This window comes from Leptonychotes weddellii, chromosome 4 (assembly GCF_054177405.1).
Source record: "Leptonychotes weddellii isolate Sample4059 chromosome 4, ASM5417740v2, whole genome shotgun sequence".
Taxonomy (NCBI): Eukaryota; Metazoa; Chordata; class Mammalia; order Carnivora; family Phocidae; genus Leptonychotes; species Leptonychotes weddellii.
The window spans coordinates 10,884,879-10,900,377 of record NC_138372.1 but is presented as its reverse complement, the minus strand read 5'-3'; the positions used below and the strand labels follow the sequence as shown (position 1 = coordinate 10,900,377).

Sequence of the window (15,499 nt, the reverse complement as noted above, 5' to 3'; positions counted from 1 at the left end):
CTGTGTCGAGTCAGGACTTCTGTATGGACGCATGGATTTTTAAAGGAAATCTGATTTATGAAGAAAGAAGTAGCACACTAATGAATTTGGATTCTTTTCACAATTTGTTACAATTTATTTTTAAGGCCAGTTATGTGTTTTTATTAAGATGATTTGCTTTTGATTAAAATGACTGTGAAGTATTTTAAACATTTTTCTGTTTTCATAGAAGGAAGGCACTCAGGTGCCCAGATACCACTTCCAGGTGTTAATAATCTCTGTGAAGAAGGCATAGGATATTACCTAAGCTACTACTTTAAGTTCTTCGTTACATTAGCAACTTCTGATCCCTGGACCCGTTACTGGTTAATCTTCTTTATGAGTTGGTGATTTCTCCTTGTCTCCTCTAGCCATTTGCAGTCCTGGAAACAACCTGGATCTGTGGTGGTCTCGGGAGATGTGCATGAGAGCAGAGCCAGTGGGTTCCCCTAGGAAAGGAAGGAATCCTTCCTGTTTATGTATAAAGTTCAGAACCTGGGATTTTTCCAGAATACATGCTTTTCTAAGGTGGGTACACATTCTCTCCTGCTGGAGAGAAGAGTGGGAAAATTTGCATAGCACAAATCTGGGTAAACCCTAGTCTTCCAGGAGAGAGAATAAATAAGATTATACTATATTTCAGTTTGGCTCTCCCGCCTGACTAGGATTTTCCTGTTTTGACACCAGGCCAGAAACTTTATGACTAGCAACATTGTTTTTACTTCTAAACAGAGCCACTTCAAAGAGTACCCACTCTTCAACCCCCATTAGAACTGCAATTAACAAGTTATCAGATTAAGCAGACTGTGGACCTCTTCTCTTCCAGGAGAAATTGAATCAAAAAGACTACTTGAAATGGTAACAAGGAACTATTATTGGTTTCATGTTGTTAATTTTTAGCTGATAAGTGCTATCCTATTCATCAAGTGGCCTTTCTCCTGGGTTTATTTAGAAGTGAAAACAATGCCAATAGGGAATTTCTTTTTGTTAATGCCTGTGGCAGGCATACAGGATCTAAACGTTTCTCATGCCTGTTATAAAAGTTCCTCTTGTTTTGGATGTTCTGTAAGTGACCCAAGGAGTGATGTTTTGATGTGGGTATAATTATAATAATGAAAATCTATGCCCTAAAGCCCGAGATCCAGACAGGCTTTGTCTAATATCAGTGAATTGTTTTGATATCAGTCAGTAATTTTCTGGCCATTTTGCAACTGAAGAATGAAATAGGAAAAGAAAAAAAAATGGCAGTGTAAGGGAGACACCCCAAAAAGTGTTGGGCCTTACCCCTGCTGAGTGACTGGCTGATGCCTCCAGGGTAGGCTGTGATTAACTGGAGCCACTTCTTATCCCAACTCAGGAGGGATCTTTAACCATTTGGTTTCCAGGGTTGGGTTTAGTTCAGCATTTTCATAAGAAATACTTCTTGCCCTTTAGGATAGTAAAATCTTACTGGGAGACTCTAAATGGATAATTTCAACACAGTGTGCTAAGTTCTGGGACTGAAATAGATACAGGATGTCCCTCCCTGTGTACCCCTCCTCTTCCAGGAGGCTCTTTAGCTCAGCATGGGAGGGATATGCTGGCAGAGGTCCTAAAGAAGGCCATGCCTGTGCAGAAGAATTTAGTGTTCTGCATCCGGTACCATGTTCCTTGTAACTTAAATCTCTATTTTAGACTGTTTAAACAGCATACTTGACTAGAACCAAGTTCTAGAAAGCTGTTTAGGGGTTCTCTAGTGACTTAGCCAAATAATAGCTTTATATTTGCTTCCTACTTTGTTTCTGTAAAATAAGCATTATATTTTTGTATCTTCTGAGGGCATCTCTATAAATGCAAAGGCTTATTGTAATTATTATTGGCCACATTGATGGTAAATTGGACATATTTTCATTATCAGGAGAGAGACTGTTATCTTTTCCAGACAGAACCCCTGTGGACCTTGGCTGTGTACTTTGGAGACCATTCTGAGTAATTATTTGTCTTCCAGGTGTTTACAGCCCAAGACAGATTTTATACTCAGAAATTGTAAAATGTTCTCAGTTTTCCTTTTTGTCTCTCCATTCCTCAAACGATAAAACTGTGAAACATGCTTTCCTTGTTTCTGTGACAAAGTATTACCTATAAAATCAATAGTTTAGAGATGGAAGCAGTTAAATTACAACTCCAGCAGTTTTTCTTTGAGGGATTTCTTGCCTTTTACTTTCTAGCTTGTCCTCTCGTACCCTCTAGGTTTTTTGATTCAGATGCTAATGTGGTGTTCTGGGAAATGCCTTTCCAAATTATTCTTTTCCTGACCTCTGAACTGTTGCTATCAAGGTCAGTCACTTCACACACTACCATAATGACAGCTCTATCAAGCCAAAGGCTTGGTCAGCTTCCCAAGACCCAGCTTGGATTCTCTCAGCAAAATTCATCTCTCCCACCCCCTGTGCACACACCAACTCGAGGCTCCTGGCTACCACGGAGAAGTAGCACCCACACAAAAGAAGCTGTGAAGTAGGATTGTAGGTCAGTCTGGTCTGTCTGGTCTTACTTTGCCCTGGAGGCCAGTTCTGTGTGGGAAGGACTTAGGGTGCTGCCTGTGGAGCTGCGAGGGAGTGCTTTTCTTTGGACCTACCCTGCATGTGAAAATGAGTGCATGTGAAGAGTTGCTAACACGAAGTGGGGACTGTGACCTGGAACCTCAGCAGTTATTCATGCTTTAACGTCCCCATCGGCATCATTACTATAAAATATTTGAAAGCATCCAGAGGAAAATCTTTTGATTGCCAGTTAAGAACCAGTTTAGACCAAGGCCCCTTTAAAAAGCAAATCACAGGGGCGCCTGGGTGGCTCAGTCGTTAAGCGTCTGCCTTCGGCTCAGGTCATGATCCCAGGGTCCTGGGATCGAGCCCCACATCGGGCTCCCTGCTCGGCGGGAAGCCTGCTTCTCCCTCTCCCCCTGCTTGTGTTCCCTCTCTCGCTGTGTCTTTCTCTGTCAAATAAATAAATAAAATCTTAAAAAAAAAAAAAGCAAATCACATAGCAGAACATTCTGGAATTCCATGAGCAAAATAAAATATTTTTGTCCAGTATTTTTCTTCTGGATCTGTTAGTATGCTCATGAGTCCCATGGTTAAATTTTTCATGTTCATAGTCGTTTTCAAACTTTACCTCCTGTAAGTCCCTAATTCCTAGTCATCCGTCTTTCTATTTTCAGAGTCATGGAGAACTATTAGCAGGTAACCTGTGTTGCTGTAAATAAGTCTTAAAGCTATTTGCCTGAAAGCCAGTAGGTAGAACTTTTTTTTTCCCTTTTATTTATTTTGCAAAGTATAAGTTAAGTGACCTGTAGATGAGGAGAAATGTTTGTATACTGAAAATGTGAGGGTTCCTTTCAGCACCCCTGTGAACAAAGCATTTGTTGAGGAAAGCCCACTTTGGACCTTTGTCCTTACTTTATTAACCAAAATGAAGGTTTCCATATAGTCATATACTGAGTGTGCATAGAAGAAACTCTGTATGGGTTGCCTGGGTGGCGCAGTCAGTTGAGCGTATGCCTCTTGGCTTAGGCTCAGGTTGCGATCTTACGGGTGGTGGGATGGAGCCCCATGTGGGACCCTGCACTCAGCAGAGAGTCTGCTTGAGATTCTCTCCCTCTCTTCTCCCTGCCTCCCCCGCCCCCTTACACACACATGCGCTCACTTCCTCTCTCTCTCTCTCTCAAATAAGTAAATCTTAGAAAGGAAGGAAGGTAGGAGGGAAGGGGAAGGGAAGGAAAGAGAAAGGCAGGCTCTATGTATTCCATGTTAATGTCATTTAGGAGCATTATCTAACAGGCTCACTCAAGGATGGTTTAACTCTACAACATGGTTTTCAAAGTCTAGTCCCCAAACATGAACATCACCTGGAAGCTTGTTAGAAATGTAACTTTTGGGCCCCCACCCCATACCTACTAAATAAGAAAGGCAGAAGTGAGGCCCAGAGATCTGCATTGTAACAAGTCCTCCAGCTGCTTTTAACTTAACATAAGCTGGAGTTTGAGAACTAACGCTCCAGGGGGACGGTGGCTATTGTTTATAACACCTTAATAATAAATCGATAATATTAATAAAGACCGATCATGGAATAGAGACGTAGAAATAATGTTTTAGCCATGCATAAAATTATACGCATCCCTAATTAAAACCAGTACTTGTTTTATCTTGTATCAAACATTTGAGCTGTTCTTCTAGTCCTTCGTTCTGTGTGAATAGAAACTACAGTTGTGGGAAAGTGGCAAAGAAACCAAACCAGAATTTGAAACTGCTTCACCGTTTTACCATCTTCTTTGCAAAAGTAAACAAGAATGCCTTGTAATTCTGCCACTGTCTTTCACATGTGAAATTCCCTGATTTCATAGGAACCTTGGGAAGCATCTGAACTAATTAGCAATTTTAGGGAATGTTAGTTCTGTGTAGAGGGTGCCTGTCTGATTATCCAGTTTCCCACAGCTGCCTTTTTGGTTTGTGCCTTGTTCAGAGATTTGCTCCATTGATCCTATCTGCTGTGTGATTATGTTTGGGGAATGAACCCTGTGAGGCTAACTATTGGCTCTGGGGGAACAGGCCCAAGTAACATGGTTTGATATGGGCACGTTCGGTCCTGTGGTGCTTGATAAGAGCCTGCATGGGATCGACACCCTTTCTTCCTCAGCTTTTGTGATACAGTGATATTTAGACTCTGTCTAGAGGCTTAGTAGGCACATTATTTTGAAGGTAGGCCAAGAGATGTCCTAATGAGTATAAATCCTTCATATATGAATTTTCTTGAGGGAAGGGGATTTATTTCATCATACGTCACCATGATGATGATGATGGGCCTCTTAACTGTGGAGGGTCTGCTGTTGTCAAAGTACTTTATAATGTACCAGATTTCCAATAAATCAGTCTCTAGCATGGTACGCAGGTGTGTGTTAATAAAAAATTATTAAAGAAATATGGTAGCATTCTAGCTACTGTATGGGATGAATTGGATGTACGTATGTACAATTCTTCAAAGTTTTGGACCCCACATTTTGTCTAGGGCTAGTTCATATAAAAGTTATTTCCCTTATCTAACGGTGTGGTTCTGTTTTGAGGTTTTTTTGTTTGTTTTGGGTTTTTTAGAAAGTTTTAAGTACTCTTGAAATAGCTTGCTTTTCTTGGAACTTTAAAACATAGATAAAGGTATGTAATTTGAATATGAGTTTTCTTGTTTTTTCAAAATTCTAGTACAGACTTGTTTGCTTTCGAGACCCCCACTTGGCTAAAAAGACCGTTTACTCTTCAACTTACAGAAATTGCCAAAGTTCATTGACCCCTGCAGTCTCTGACCTCATGATAAATTTAATTCATTTGATTTGTAAACCTTGAACTAAGATCATTGGGAGGGGAGTTAAAGACCCTCTGCTTTAAACAAATTCAAAATAGGAGGGTGCCTGGGTGGCTCAGTCGGTTAAGTGTCTGCCTTCAGCTCAGGTCCTGATCTCAAGGTCCTGGGATGGAGCCCTAGGGTGGGGCTCCCTGCTCAGCGGGGAGTCTGTTTCTACTCCTCCTCCTCTCTCTTCTCCCCTCCCCCTCCTGCTCTTGCTCTCTCAAATAAATAAAATTAAATTAAAAAAAGAAATACGTAGATTCTTAGAAATGATCAAATTAGGAACTTTTTACAGAGGCTTCACTATTGATTCTTAAAGTAACAAGAATTTAAAAGTATCCAATTTGCAACAAATACAAACATTATATGCATAATTGGGTCATAGAAAATCTGATACATTAGTATTTTTGACTTCTCCTACCTGAACTAACTATATAGGGGCTGTATGTTGAATTCTGTGCCCTCCTTCCCGCCCCCCCCCCCCGCTTCATTTGTTCTTGTGTGGTAATTTTTTCCCACCTTCCTTACAAATTTAGGTGGAGGAACACAGTTAACTTTAAGTATGACCCTACTTAGTTGTCAAAATATTTAAGATGCTGAAATTAAAATACGTATTTGTGACATGAAATAGGCCTTGGAAATGCTGGATGAGGGAGTTCTCCCACTCCTTGGGATAGGAAGTAGAGGGAAGGAAGGATTTTGGCTTTCTAAAAGGTCAAGATATTTGAGAAGTCACTATTTTTTTTTAAAGATTTTATTTACTTGAGAGAGCATGAGACGGGGGAGGGTCAGAGGGAGAAGCAGATTCCCCACTGAGCAGGGAGCCCAAAGCGGGACTTGATCCTGGGACTCTGGGATCATGACCTGAGCTGAAGGCAGACACTTAACTGACTGAGCCACTCAGGCACCCCAAGAAGTCACTTTGGAAAGTCCTTACCTAAGGTGATTCTTAAGGATTGATATGTCATTGTCACTGGCCCCAGTTTACCCTTCATTGGAGAGTTCAGAGAATAAGTAAAGGGTCCTGTAACAGCGGTAGGTTGTGACCCAGAGTCTTGTGGGGAAAAAGAGGTCCTAAGAATAGCCTTCTGTTGAGTTTATTTACCTCTCTTGTGTACTCTTTCTCTGTGGCTTACCTAATTAATTCTTAGGAAAGTATTTTTTCAGCTTTGAAACACTCCCACCTTTTAAAGTTTATCTGACTTGCTTGTGGCAACTACTCAGAAAGAATGTATGTATATGCATGAAGAGCAGTTTAATATAATGGCTAAGAGAATGAGTTTTATTTTATTTTATTTATTTATTTTAAAGATTTTATTTATTTATTTGAGAGAGAGAGAGAGAGAATGAGAGACAGAGAGCATGAGAGGGAGGAGGGTCAGAGGGAGAAGCAGACTCCCTGCCAAGCAGGGAGCCTGATGCGGGACTCGATCCTGGGACTCCAGGATCATGACCTGAGCCGAAGGCAGTCCTCAACCAACTGAGCCACCCAGGCACCCTATTTTATTTTTTTTGTAAGATTTTATTTATTTATTTGACAGAGAGAGAGACAGCGAGAGAGGGAACACAAGCAGGGGGAGTAGCAGGCTTCCCTCAGACCAGGGAGCCGGATGCGGGGCTCAATCCTAGGACCCTGGGACCATGACCCAAGCCGAAGGCAGACGCTTAACGACTGAGCCACCCAGGCACCCTAAAATTTATTTTTGAGATTTATTTATTTGAAAGAGTGTGTGAGTGAGTGAGTGTGGGGGGAAGGGCGGGCAGAGGGAGAAGGAGAGAGAATCTGAAGCAGGCACCACACTCAGTGCAGAGCTGGACATGGGGCTGAACTCAACCACCCTGAGATCTTGACCTGTGCCAAAAATCAAGAACCGGACACTTAACCAACTCAGCCACCCAGGTGCCCTGCACTTAAAATTTTTTGATATAGATTTGATACAAATGGCCAATTAAGAATTGTTTGATCATTTCCATGATTTTTTAAAAATTTAATCAGTTTATTTTTTAAAGTAAGTGCTAGGCCCGACATGGGGCTTGAACTCAACAATCCCGAGGTCAAGAGTCGCATGCTCCTCCAACTGAGCCAGCAAGGCGCTTCTGATTCCATGTTTTCCTGTTTTGGGGACCCTTGGTCTGTTGCTTCATTTTATTTTTTTAAGTTTTTATTTAAATTCCAGTTAGTTAACATACAGTGTAATATTAGTTTCAGGTGTACAATGTAGTGATTCAGTACTTCCGTACACCACCCAGTGCTTATCACAAGTGCCCTCCTTACTCCCTATCACTGATTTCACCCATTCCCCCCCCCCACCTCCCCTTGGTGACCATCAGTTTGTTCTCTGTAGTTAAGAGTCTGTTTCTTGGTTTATCCCTCTCCTACCCCTCCGGCTGTTCGTTTTGTTTCTAAAATTCCACATATGAGTAAAATATGGCATTTGTCTTTCTCTGACTGATTTTGCTCAGCATAATACACTCTAGCTCCATCCACATCATTGCAAATGGTGCTGTTTCGTTTTGTACACTTGATTTTAAAAGCCAGGATTTCCAGTATTTCAAATCCCAAACCAAATTTTAGTCTAGAAGGTTTTTAAGTAACTACTCTGCTGAATCTGTTATGTGTTTTATTTGCTTTTTTCCAACTTTCTCATAGTATTTATGAGTTCCAAAGTAAGGGTAAGAACTTGAAGCATTGTTTGGTATTTCACAAATTAAGTCATTTTGGGGTAATACTAGCATTTTAACTAGACCACTATATTAAGTTTTCTAGGAAGCTTCCTCCTGGGAAGGCAAGGGTTTTTTTGTTTGTTTGTTGTTGTTGTTGTTGTTGTTTTATTTATGGAGAGAGAGAGAGCATAAGCAGGGGGACCAGCAGGCAGAGGGAGAAGCAGGCTTCCTGCTGAACTAGGAGCCCGATGTGGGACTCAATTCCAGGACCCTGGGATCGTGACCTGAGCCAAAGGCAGATGCTTAACCGACTGAGCCACCCAGGTGTCCCATGGGAAGGCAAAAGTTTTAAGTAGAGATCACAAGACTCTGTGAAGGACAACAGCCCCCTGAGTCATGATTCCAGTAGGGTATGAGGGTAGCAGGAGCAAGCTCATGGAGTACCTCAGCCAGTATTCCCTCAGTCAGTGCTGCTAATTGACAGGAGAATCATTCCTAGAGAAAACTCATTTCTGTGGTCAGGTCCTGTTTGGATTGATGTCTGTTCTGTTAGGAAAGTGCTCAAAATAGCTGATGCCACATAGTACTCTTAGATGCTCACTCCACTGTCTGAGGATTGGTACCTTCCCAGTAGATCATGGAAGTTCCAGTTAAGTTGGAGCCCAAGGAAGACAGCCACTTGCTCATTTTTCCAGCCTTGAGACTTTGTTATCAACACCATTAAAGCAGTCTAAGAGGGGTTTTCAAACCATGTTCCCAAAACCCCTTGCTGAAGGGGAGGGGCCCAGCTCTCTACCTGAATGGGAACACCTCAGCTGCTATTAGCTTAATATACTGTTGGGATTCTTTCTGCTTAAGATTTTTTTTTTTTAATGGATCCTGCAGTGGTAACAAAAATTTTTTTTTCTTGAATATTACAGTATTTACTGACACCTGGGTATTGAGACAAGTTTCTTTATCTTTAGCAAACTGAATGTGGCATGTAGAGTAAGAGATTGGGAGAAATAGCAGTTGTTATTTAAAAGACAGAAAAGGCTCTGAGAAATCCTGCTTCTATGTGACATTTGTTATCCCTAAGGTTTTCTAGCATAAGCCAGATTTCTGTTGTTTCAAGATTTGGTCAACATAGCTCAGAAGTCCAGCCCGGAGGGCCTTAATAGACACTGCTGGTATCAGGCCTGCAGCTCCGTTGGAATGCCTTCATATTGAGCCTGAAATTCTGCCCCCATTTGTACTAGTGAGGCCCACAGCTAGAGGCTTAGAGGTCACCACGCTAACATGTGACTCAGCACAAAGGAGAACTCCAGGCTGCCACCTGTTTTACCCAGGTTCGCTGACAGCGGCTGTTTTTACGCTGCACCCAGGTACTAGCCTGTATTTGTACTCGCTAGATTCCTTACATTCTTTTCCTGTGTGGGTTCCAGTAAGCTGATTAAAGGGATGGGCAAGAGAGTCAACATTTATTGAACACCTGCTATGTGCCAGGCACTGTGTATGTGCTTCAGGTGTATTTTTTATTTTTTAAGATTATTTATTTATTTATTTATTTTTAAAAGATTTTATTTATTTGACAGAGACACAGCGAGAGAGGGAACACAAGCAGGGGGAGTGGGAGAGGGAGAAGCAGGCTTCCCGCTGAGCAGGGAGCCCGATGTGGGGCTCGATCCCAGGACCCTGGGATCACGACCCGAGCCGAAGGCAGACGCATAACAACTGAGCCACCCAGGCACCCCTAAGATTATTTATTTATTTGAGAGAGAGAGACATAGTGAGAGCGAGTACGAGCAGGGGAGAAGAGGATGAAGCAGGTTCCTCACTGAGCAGGGAGCCCAACGTGAGGCTTGATTCCCAGGACCCTGCCAAAGGCAGGCTCTTAACCAACTGAGCCACCCAGGTGCCCCTCAGATGTATTACTCAAAACAGCCTTATGAGATAGGTACTCTCATCCCTAATTTCAGGTAAGCAAAATAAGTAACTTTCCTCTAACTCAGGTTTCTCTCTTTTAATTATAAATGATGTATGAGTCAGTGATATGATAATAGTGATGTATGGCAACAGATGGTAGCTACATTTGTGGTGAACTTAGCATAATGTATAAACTTGTGGATTCACTATGTTGTACACCTGAAACTAATATAACATTGTGTATCAATTATATTTAAAAAAAGTTGTATAAATTGGTGATGGTTTTCTGTCAGACCTCAAACCAGTTTTGTTCTCCCCCTTTCCCTTATGTTTTATAGTATTGGTTCCCCTTTTGTGATTCTTTCAGGGAAAGGTGATCTGTAGACAACCTAACTATGGCTTGTGAGACCCTGAATCCTAACCATGATGTTATTGACCTTTCCTAGGGTCCTATCCTTCCCCTAAAGCTGGAGCAACTCTGGTTGTGTACAAGGACCTGCTGGTGCTGTTTGGTGGCTGGACGCGGCCAAGCCCGTATCCCCTACACCAACCAGAGAGATTCTTTGATGAAATACACACTTACTCACCTTCTAAAAACTGGTAAGCCACAAAGATAAGATCTTTTCAATCCTTGAAATCTAATAAAATGACTTACCTTTTTTGTGTCCAGGAATCTCTGAGAATTTGGTAAAAGCTCTGGACTCTTTTCCAGGAAACAAATTTACATGTGCACAGATTTGCTGACAGTTTCAAAGAGTTTACAGGACCCCCTTAAAACCTAAAGCTAAGGGGTGCCCGGCTGGCTCAGTCGGTGGAGCATGTGACTCTTGATCTCCAGGTTGTGAGTTCAAGCCCCATGTTGGGTGTAGAGCTTACCTTTACGAAAGTTTTTTTAAAAGGTAAAAAAAGAAGAAGAAAAAATTAAAAAAAAAAAAAATAAAGCTAAGAACCTCTGTTCCAAAGAGAAAAAGTGGAAGAGATTTATTCCTCTTCCTAGAAAAATAAATGTGCCATTTGGAGAATAGGGGTTCTTCAGTTTTGGCTGCTCATTCCTCAGGCATGCTGTGGATCCAGATGATTCATTGTTCTCTGCTATGTCTCGAAGACTGATTCCTGACACTCTTTTTCCTTTTTCCTTGTGATGGACTACTTAGTACAGGGCTCTTGGCAGCTGTGGCTGATCAGGACTGTAGAAAGAAGTGGAAGGTGGTGCTTCTTTAGCACATCAGGCTGAAGCAGCCAAGGAGCCATGATGGCGTCTCTGGTCATCTCTATACTCCACCTCTAAGCGATACACACTGAGAACTTGAAAGTGAGCATAGCTTTAGCAGGTTTGTAGGAAAGGCATAATACCTTCTGCCATCTTCCATTTATTATCCTAACAGTATCTCCACTGAAGGTGATAGGATTGTCATTTTAAAGGATACCTACTTACTGTTTCCACCTTAAACACATAAGACCAGATACAGGTGGTGCTGACTTGCTGGCTCCCTCCTCTCTTTTTGTATTAGGTGGAACTGCATTGTGACAACCCATGGGCCACCTCCAATGGCTGGCCATTCCTCCTGTGTGATAGATGATAAAATGATTGTCTTCGGTGGCTCCTTAGGATCCCGGCAAATGTAAGTATACTTGGTTTTGCTGCCTATCAACCTGAAGGCAAATACTCCTGGGAATAACGGGTCAGAAGAGTGAACTAGTCAGGTCAGTATTCCTCAGCATGGTTCTAATTGATCCAACCAGTTCTTGCTTCCTAGCATTCTAGTTTTTGATCCCCTAATCACAGAGCAATAGGTTGGAAAACTTCCTCCATAAAATCAGAGCTGTGTAGAATCTTTTTATTTGGTATGTGGTTCATTCGGTGGGATCAAATTCTTACATAGCCTCCATCTTGTTTGTTTCTACCTGTGCCTACAGAAGGCCATCTTCTACGAGGCACAGAGTGCTTTTACTTGCTCTCTCCGTTGTGTCCCAGCCTGTGCCCTCTTGGGCTTTGTAGAAGAGAGGTAGATTGACAGCAGGTTGTAAATGATTCATTCTCCAAATTAGATGGGTTGGGGGAGTGGGTAGGAGGGAGAAAACTGTCAGGTCCGATGCACTTCTGTGAGGCTGTGCTCCCTACCTACTGTCCTTACCATCTCTGGCCACAACTGGCCAGCTCAGGCCAGAGTCAAGGGCCAGAGCAATCCATCGGAATCACTCTTTATCTGAGTTGATGGTAGCTGCATTAATGGTCATGAGAGGGAAGTTGATGAGCTGTCAACAGTAAAAGCATTCCAGACCCAACTGTCTTCTCTGTTAGACAAGGTATTCCCCATCTTCCCATTTCAAAACAGTTGTGGAGAGACTGAGCTGCCCCCCGGATGAGAAAGTTTAGGGTAAACTTTATAGTATTAGAGTTCTTATTCCTGTGTTCCTCTGTATGAGTAAATGACCTTAGCGAGGTGACGGTAAAATAGAGACTGCCTTCCAGTAGTCTGTCCTTGCCATACTGGTCCCTTGGGGGTTGGAGATGCCAGTTTGTCCTTAATAAAACTGCAGATCTCATTAGCCATGGTGAAATTACTTTTTGTAGCCAGAATCGATAAATCTTTATCTCCTGGACAGTGATAGAGCTACCTTTTACATCAGTTTTTTCTCTTCCTTGTGGTTTTTGCTTTTGAATGGCTATATCTTGACCAGTAGCTATTTCCTGCTATCACTGGTTCACTCTTACTTCAGGTACTAGTATGTGGCTGCAGACATGACTGAAAAGAGGCTTTATGGGTCAGTGGGAAGAGCAAAGGTTTGAAGGTCTTGAGATGGGTTCCAGGGAGAGGAGGGGAAGAAAAATATAGTTTAAGATGCTATGACCAGAGCGTGAGGGACGCCACGAATTCCGTTTGGAGGCATCTTTCAGCTCGCCGAGTAGACCCCGTGAGCAAAGCTCACCTCCCAAGTTGAAAACATTTATGGACAAGAAATTGTCATTGAAATTAAATGGTGGCAGACATGTCCAAGGAATATTGTGGGGGTTCGATCTGTTTATGAATCTTGTGATAGATGAATGTGTGGAGATGGCAACTAGTGGGCAACAGAACAATATTGGAATGGTGGTAATACGAGGACATAGTGTCATCATGTTAGAAGCCTTGGAGCGAGTGTAAACAATGGGTGTGTTCATCAGAAGAAATCAGCTGCTTCCACATGTCCCCTCCATAGTACCTGTTTTACTACAATATAAAAATCAGGTCGTGTGCATTTTCATATTGAACTTTTTTGTTAAATAAACTTTTATAATGGTAAAAAAAAAAAAAAAAGATGCTATGACCATGGCACTTTGCTGGGCATCTTTATAAATGTAACTTCCAGGGGCACCTGGGTGGCTCAGTCGTTAAGCGTCTGCCTTCGGCTCAGGTCATGATCCCAGGGTCCTGGGATCGAGCCCCACATTGGGCTCCCTGCTCTGCGGGAAGCCTACTTCTCTCTCTCTCTCACTCCCCCTGCTTGTGTTCCCTCTCTCGCTGTGTCTCTCTCTGTCAAATAAATAAATAAAATCTTTAAAAAAAAAAATAAATAAATAAATAAATGTAACTTCCAGGGGCACCTGGCTGGCTTAGTCGGTAGAGCGTGCAACTCTTGATCTCAGGGTCATGAGTTCAATCCCCATGTTGGGCATGGAGCCTACTTAAAAATAATAACTTAAAAAATAAATAAAATATAAATGTAACTTCATTTATATCATCTCTGTGGTCCCTGGGAGCTCCCAACTCCTTCAACCTTATTTCCTTATCTTATAGGAGCAATGATGTCTGGGTCCTTGACCTCGAGCAGTGGGCGTGGTCCAAGCCGAACATCTCCGGCCCCAGTCCTCATCCTCGAGGTGGCCAATCTCAGGTGCTCAGGAATTAAAATAACTATTCAGCAAACACTGTAGCATCTTCCAGTTAGGATGGGAAAGGGAGGAGGGAGTCAGGTAAGCTGCCAACATGCATAAGCCAAAGAGACTTTGTCGTTCTTTTTTGCTGGTACTTATTTTTCAACTTCTAATGGGTTGTATTTATTTTTAGTGCCTTTATATTATGCCTCTCCCCAAAACATTTACTTTGCTGTTTCATTTCTCAAGAGAACCCTGCACTTTATGTACGCTCACGTTAATGTTTGATCAACAAGGAATATATCCATTCAGGTGAATCATCAGTAATTTGTTCACAAGGATCGGAATTGACATGGTTTTGGGAGAATGGAGAGTTTATGGTGACTGGAATACTCTAATTTGGGTTCTGGGTAGGCTATTTTCATATACCACTGACGCATAGGAGATCAGATGCCTGTGTCTTTGTAGGTTTATTTTAAATGTCTTCCTCTCCCCAGATTGTCATAGATGATGCAACTATCTTAATCCTTGGAGGGTGTGGCGGTCCCAATGCTGTGAGTATTGCTGGTGTGGCATTACAAGGCACATGCTGCTAAGGGTTCAAAACTTGCTCCCCGTCTCACCTTGTGAGCATGACGTCCTTTTTATTGAGAGAGTACCTTTTTCACTTTGGGTATATAGCCATGGTATTTTCTGGCCAAACTCGGCTCTTTTTCTTTTCTTTTCTTTCTTTTTTTTTTTCCTGTGGGGTGAGAGGTGCTTTAAATCAGAGACATTTGTCTCTTAAATATTCATATCTATATCTATATTCTTCCTGCTCCCGCTTCCTCTTTAGGCTGTAAGGTTTGCTGCTATCGTTTTTTTCAAGGAAGAGTGGGACAGAAAAACAGGCTGCTAACTGCCAGAGTTTACATGGAATTTATTTAAGAATGCAGATTCAGAAAGTTGCGGATATGTATTATCTACCCTCTCCCCCACCAACACACTCAACACACACAACCACAGGCAAAATTCAAAACCACTTACAATTGATTCATGGGTTATAAGCACAATCGCATGTTCTGGGCCAGTGGTAGTGTGTGAATGAACGAGGGTATGAGTGAATGAGTAACCACAAATGTTGCTATTCTTTCTCAAGAGCCTGCACATTCTCTAGACCAGACAGCACAGCTTTGGGATTCCCACTATGTGTATGTGTTGTGTAGTGTACCTCACTGAGTCCTGGTGTTGGTCCTTCTCTTCTAGCTCTTCAAGGATGCTTGGTTATTGCACATGCACTCGGGCCCCTGGGCCTGGCAGCCACTCAAGGTAGAAAATGAAGACCATGGGGCCCCAGAACTGTGGTGCCACCCAGCTTGTCGGGTAAGCAGGGCACTGACTGTAAAGCCAAATTGGCTTGTCAGATTTCCAAGCAAATTTGTATGGAAATAAAAAACACCTTGATATCATAAAAGAAGTGGACATTAACCATTGCTCCTTGGGCATTGCTCATATGTGAACCTCTAGGTGGGAAACCTATGTGAGCCCCATTGATCCCTTTTTTTTTTTTTTAAAGATTTTATTTATTTGACAGAGAGAGACAGGCAGAGAGGGAACACAAGCAGGGGGAGTGGGAGAGGGAGAAGCAGGCTTCCCGCGGAGCAGAGAGCCCGATGCGGGGCTCGATCCCAGGACCCTGGGACC

General features: G+C 42.3%; 1 protein-coding gene and 1 pseudogene across 1 annotated transcript in view; both read left to right on the top strand.

Annotated features, from left to right (window-relative positions):
- FBXO42 (F-box protein 42) overlaps window positions 1–15,499 on the top strand; it is a 108,922-nt gene that overhangs the window by 87,900 nt on the left and 5,523 nt on the right. Inside the window, exons 5-9 of the mRNA XM_006737729.3 lie at window positions 10,407–10,560; window positions 11,472–11,582; window positions 13,740–13,836; window positions 14,314–14,370; window positions 15,062–15,178. Of these exons, the coding sequence (XP_006737792.1) occupies window positions 10,407–10,560; window positions 11,472–11,582; window positions 13,740–13,836; window positions 14,314–14,370; window positions 15,062–15,178 (536 nt within the window). The remainder of the gene's footprint in view (window positions 1–10,406; window positions 10,561–11,471; window positions 11,583–13,739; window positions 13,837–14,313; window positions 14,371–15,061; window positions 15,179–15,499) is intronic.
- Window positions 11,589–13,733, top strand: LOC115942503 (small nuclear ribonucleoprotein G pseudogene; annotated as a pseudogene).